The sequence below is a fragment of the Mytilus edulis genome, chromosome 5, assembly GCF_963676685.1.
Source record: "Mytilus edulis chromosome 5, xbMytEdul2.2, whole genome shotgun sequence".
In the NCBI taxonomy this organism is placed as follows: domain Eukaryota; kingdom Metazoa; phylum Mollusca; class Bivalvia; order Mytilida; family Mytilidae; genus Mytilus; species Mytilus edulis.
The window spans coordinates 13,910,555-13,916,871 of NC_092348.1; the positions used below are offsets into that span (position 1 = coordinate 13,910,555).

At 32.0% G+C, this 6,317-nt stretch overlaps 1 protein-coding gene across 1 annotated transcript; it reads right to left on the reverse strand.

Moving 5' to 3' along the window:
• Window positions 1–1,052: 1,052 nt before the first annotated feature.
• LOC139522297 (myosin-J heavy chain-like) lies at window positions 1,053–2,920 on the reverse strand. The gene is made up of 2 exons (XM_071315843.1): window positions 2,064–2,920; window positions 1,053–1,488 (listed from the first exon to the last, which is right to left on the reverse strand). Exons 1-2 carry the CDS (start codon window positions 2,851–2,853, stop codon window positions 1,106–1,108), a joined length of 1,173 nt encoding a protein of 390 aa, XP_071171944.1. The 5' UTR covers window positions 2,854–2,920; the 3' UTR covers window positions 1,053–1,105.
• Window positions 2,921–6,317: the final 3,397 nt, after the last annotated feature.

Consider the following 6,317-nt stretch of genomic DNA (forward strand, 5'->3'; position numbering starts at 1 on the left):
TAAAATGCCAAGTGTGTTAATTATTCAAATATTCTGATAATATTGCTAATGTCTTTTTAATTGGTAGGCTATCGTATACGCTTCACATTCGTGTTCGTTAATTGATTTTGCATCATTTTGTTGCTGCTGCATTCGATTACTGTTTTTGTGAATCACAATTTTATATTTTGAAATACTGCTAATGGTTAATTCATATTCAAAATGTGCATAATGTTTAGTCTTAGATGCATGATTTTTTTATTAGTTGTTAGTGGCTTTGAACTAGCTGTCAGATAACTGCGAGTACTCTCAGATCTGTTCGTTGCGTCTTTTTGTGTCGGGATGTATAATTACCCGGCCACGTCTACTTGTATTTTTGTCCATCTGATGAGTTAAGCCTTTTTCAACTGATTTTTATAGTTCGTTCTTATGTTGTACTGTTATACCACTGTTCCAGGTTAGGGGAGGGTTGGGATCCCGCTAACATGTTTAACCCCGCCACATTATTTTTGTATGTGCCTGTCCCAAGTCAGGAGCCTGTAATTCAGTGGTTGTCGTTTGTTTATGTGTTACATTTTTGTTTTTCGTTAATTTTTTTTACATAAATAAGGCCGTTAGTTTTCTCGTTTGAATTGTTTCACATTGTCTTATCGGGGCCTATTATAGCTGACTATGCGGTATGAGCTTTGCTCATTGTTGAAGGCCGTACGGTGACCTATAGTTGTTTATGTCTGTGTCATTTTGGTCTTTTGTGGACAGTTGTCTCATTGGAAATCATACCACATCTTCTTTTTTATATAAACCGCATATGTCTGTATCTCTAAATTCTGTATCATTCCAATAGTTACCAAAACATTTTATACTTAGTCATCCCGTGTTTACGTAGAATGTTATGTTTACTTAGAAAAGTGTTTCAATCCGTAAAAAAGGAAACAATTTTGAAACTAATTTGTATAAAAAATAACAGAATGTCATATTTTGTGTAGCTTATCATTAATCGTAATTGCAAATTAATTGTAGATAATTTCAAAACAAGAAACAAATACATCGTCTTATTTCTATTTATTGGACTATCTTTTCAATTTTTAAGAGTTAATGAGTGCTTGATCTGCATGATGAATTAACATTATCCGGTAAGTTGTAATATTGATATACAGGAATAACGATCTCCAACTATGCGCTTGCTGACCGCGTTCTCTATAAATAATGTATCATTTACACTCAAGAGTATTAGCTGCACAATGGTACTTGTCTGGTAGTTACCATTAAGAGAAAAATAGCCAAACGCAACAACATCGCCGTTTTTCCTAAGATAATACCATCCATTGGTGTTTGTCATGATGAATGAGGATAAAAGGTAAAGTCCAGGTTTCTCGCACTTAAAAATTCCAGTAGATTTCATAGATGTTGTCACAGAATCTGTAACTCCAAAACTTGTGTGAACGTAGGGAAACAGTACTTTCTCACCACTCGAGTAGGTTTTGTCTAAGGCACAAGCTGTTACTGCAACTAGATAAATACAATGATAAAAAATATGCACATTACACTTTATATATATAACAAATGTATCCACACACTTGTATATCAAAGATCTTAAATACACATGTATTTGATACACCTACACTTTATATAAGTTTACATTAAAAGTCTATAGAAAATGAGAGGATTCTTAACTTTACCAAGTTTAAAAGATGCTAATCAGTTAATCGAAACATTTTTTGTTAACCTTTTTCTTGCATCAAAATAACCTTTATTGCATGTATATCAGTATCAAATTGACTTTTGTTTTTGTTTGTCTGTTATTTTTGTTATCGTGCGTTTGTCATAAAAGTCTTCCAATGTATCAGTATATGCTGGCTTTTGTGTACACAGTGTATATTCATTTCAGATATGATTAGAGGATTAATTGATTGATTATTTTATTTGCATTAAATTTTTCTGTAACTAAATAGATTGAAGGGAAATGATCGGTGCACATTTGCGTCCATTTGTTTTGAGAAATTAAAAAAAAACGAATAATAGATAATGAATATATTGCCAACGTTAAAAAATAGTACTATTGTAAAATGCTCATATATTATTACCTCTATCAGACATGGAATGTATTTCCTTTTCTAGTTTTCCAGTGGATACTGTCTGCATACTTTTCAGCATTTGTAATTGTTTTTCAATATACGAAATTGATTTGTTTAATGAATCGTCCGTATATTGGGTTTGTGAACTAAAATTGGTTTCTATTGTTTTCAATGCTAGATCTAGGCTGTGTTCGGTGAATTCTGCTTTATTATAAAGAGCAATAAAATCCTGCTTTCTCGCACTAACGTCGTTAGCAATAGAACTCATTTTGTTATTCGTAATTTGAAGTTCGTGCTCTAATCGTTTCGCATCATCAGTTAAGTTCACGACAGTTTGTAGGTTGGCTACACTTTTTAGCTGCTTAACATTTGATAATTCCTGTTCCAAAAGACTGGCGTATTGATTTGTTCTTGTCACATTGAACTTCAACTCGTTCAATTCTGCCTTAACCAAATTATATTCATTTTGCAAATTGGAATAGTTTGAAACCATTTTTCTCATATTTCCCTCCATAACAACCAATATTGTTTTCACAGTATCGTTACCACTGTGTGCAGCAATGAAGTTAGTCGTTACACCCTGTTGAGTGGCAATCAACTCGTTCTCTAATTGCGAAATTTTTGTGTTCTGTTTAAGTCGAGCATGTCTCTCCTCGGTTAATAGATCCATCAGCATATTGAAATGAGTATCTGTCACAGTTTGTCCACTTAAAGCTGGAGGCTTTGTTCTGTCATCGAACAAAAACCCATTAACTTTAAGAAAAAGAAAGCAATTGATCAGCAGTACTTTGAAATGCATGCTTGTTGTTAGATATTTCGCAATCAAATAGATCACACGATTGCTTTGAACAGATAGTCGACTTACTTCGCAGCTAAGACACAGAAAAATGTAGCTGATAAGATTTATATTTTATCTCTAAAGTGTTATCCAAAGTGTTATATGATAATACATATTATTTTCAGTGTCATGTACGTGGTCGTGATATTTTTATCATCCCCCCTTCGAAAAAAATAAACGAAAATTTATGTTTAAATTTCCTACATTTGTGGAAACAAAAGCGAAAATTAATGTGATGAGTAAAGTTGCAGACCTACGGACTCTGATTGTTGATAATTTAATAATTATTGATGGTTTTTGTTTCGAATTGCATTTTGCAGACGAAGAAATATAAAATTATGTGTATGATCATTGTAAATACTACATTAGATGAAGGAAATTTAGCGTATTTATAATATGAATTTGCTTTTCTTGTGATCCTTGACATACAGGGTCCATTTAAGACAAAGCAACATTAAGCAAGAACGTCACTGCATTGAATAAGCAATGATAATATAAACGTTCTATCATATAAATATAATTTAAATGAACATCACAATGAAATATGTAAAAAGAAAACATAAAAGAAAATGAAATCCAGAAAACGGAAATTTAAAAACATCACAGTAAACGAAATCCACCATTTCTTTTGGGAAATCGCATCGGTTGTGAGAAAAGGCTATTTCAGGTGTTTTGAGATATAACGATTTTATTATGAAGATCTTCTTATTATAAATTGCACTAGATTTAAAAACAGGCGGAGGTCTCAACATAAGATTTTAAGTACAGACATACAGCAGAGATTTAGAAACACCCCCAATTAGTATATTTGTGAAAACCCAGGCTAACAAATGTTAGTATATGTATATGTTGTGTACAATTTGTAATGTTGTACAAATTATAATTTGTACAGATTTTTTGTACAAGTTATCAGTATTTTATGAACTGCTTAACACAAATGGATGATGCAAGCACACAGTCCTTTGTTTGACATATTTTTGTTATATTTTCACAACTACACGATACAATCTAATACTGGGCATTGCTACACAAACATGATAAGACAACAAAAAGACGTTTTATGGATATAAATATCGTATCAGGAGAAAGATAAAATTATAATTTAAATCATTCAGGTATCCTCAGTTCCATTTTGAGGACAATGAGAATAGAACTAAATCTTAGGTTTAAGTATATAAATTTGAATTTAAAACATTGAACTAGAACATTTTAGAAGATAAACCTGTATCACCTGGTACAAGAAGGTGTGTGTCAAAAACCTTATAATTAGTACAAAAACCCTGTACAAATTATAATTTGTACAAACTTACATCTTGTACACAACATATATAAGTCATAATCCTTTCATATTTTCCCCAGTAATCACAAACATACAATAAGCAATAATTCACGACAAATTTTTAAATTTTCTAAATGTTTCAGTGCAGATAGATCTTCTTTACTAATCATTGATATTATGTTGATAGTCCTAAATATGAAGCTTTATTACAACTGTCACATAAACGCAACATAAACTAAGAAAACTGAACATTGACCAATGAACCATGAAAATAAGGTCAAGGTCAGATGAACCATGCCAGGCAGACATGTACAGCTAACAATTCTTCCATATAATTAATTAAGTTGACCTATTGCTTATATATAGTTTAAGAAAAACAGACCAACTAACACTAAGCATTGAACCGTGAAAATGATGTCAAGGTCAAATAAAACATGTGTGACTGACATAACCTCATGTAATATTTCCATACACCAAATATAGTTGACCTATTGCATATAGTATAAGAAAAAAAATCAAAATTCAAAGAACTTAACTTTGACTACTGAACCATGAAAATGAGGTAAACGTCAGATGACACCTGCAATCTAGACATGAACACTATCCCTATGTCGAGATGTTTGCGACAAAAGTCGGAGGCTCAACAAACACTGAAATTTGTACAAATGGATATTTCAGGATGCAATATAAACTCTGAAGTTTGTTCATATAGTTGGCAAATTTTGTTTGTAAAGTTTAAGTCCAGCTCAAAAGGAGACTTTTTTTTGCTATATCAGTAGGATGACGTTCTAGTTCAATTTATACCATATAGCTGGATGTCAATGTTTCCACAGAATTCGCTGAATTTTAAGTGAACCTTTTCTCAAATTTTATTATTTATACCAAATCACTGCATTGCAGGGCCATATACAAGTATTGGTTTGACCATTTAAATCAATTAAATTTAGATGAAATTGAATGCAAGCTGTTATCATCTTCAATTTCTAAACTTATACAAACCCTTGCAATAAGATTAATTTGGTAGGTCACATTTGGACAAAAGGGGTCAAGATTGTAGTTCAGACATAACAACCATATCCCCTTTCTTCTGTGAAATTGATATTCCATAACAGTCAACCTATTTGTCATGGTGTCTGTAGAATTTACAAAGGGATGATTTCAACATATGGAATTTTGGAGGAAAGCACTAAGTTCAACTTTTCATGTGTATTTTTTGTCATCAAGTCTGTATCATCTGCATATAATATTACTAAAATTGTCTAGCTCATTTTCTAGGTCTTCAGAAATGATTTAAATCCCAGACATATTTTTACTAGAGTCTTCAAAATAACTAAATAAGTATGTTTCAAAACGAGAGATAAACTTTAAGCTTGTCTTTGAATATTTATGTAATGCAAAATATTATGATGTGCAGTTACTGTAAGTTCAGAAATTATTGCAATGTTTTTATTATTGCGAAAAATGCAACAGGGTTATAATCACAATAATTTCAACTCGCATTTTGAAATAATTTATATTAACTAGACAGGATGTTTGCTTGTGATACAGTAGTTTGACTACTTAGGCCATTTGAAAACAGAGGACCCCTGTAAAGAAATGGTTCATGTTTTATAATTTTAGTAACTGTTTAAAAAAATTAAAAGGCAGATTGGTTTTCTAGTTCAATTTGTAACACCATTGGTTTGAATAATGCAAGAACTGGAACTATCATCATCCGATATGAAAAGTTACAGCTCAAATATATATGCTTTATCCAATAGTGGTTGTAATAAGGGTGACATTTAATAACTGATAACCTTGTGAAATAAGATGAAGTCTCTGATATTGGTCACCAATAATACCAGTATACAAGTAACAAGTACCTGGTAAATAGAAAGTTGAAGAGTGATGGAATGGATGCTGTAACTCATCATATCAAGGAAGTATAGCATGCTCACTTGAGGAGTCATTTGAGTCTGCCATGTTGGTTGGCAACGAAAGCCAAGTAATGAGATGGGTACAGATGCGCATTAGTTTTTCCATAGGCCGTAATGGTAACGTTTTCTTCTGTTGCTCAGTCCATATCGTTAACTTGGACATGTGTGATGGCTCATTTCGAAGCTGAGACATTTTGACATATGTGGTTAGATTTTCGGGGTACGAAGTG

Coding starts and splice junctions, on each gene's coding strand:
- LOC139522297 (XM_071315843.1), bottom strand. CDS start 2,853: ATGCATTTCAAAGTACTGCTGATCAATTGCTTTCTTTTTCTTAAAGTT. Junction 1,489..2,063: donor ACATTCCATGTCTGATAGAG/GTAATAATATAT, acceptor GTATTTATCTAG/TTGCAGTAACAGCTTGTGCC.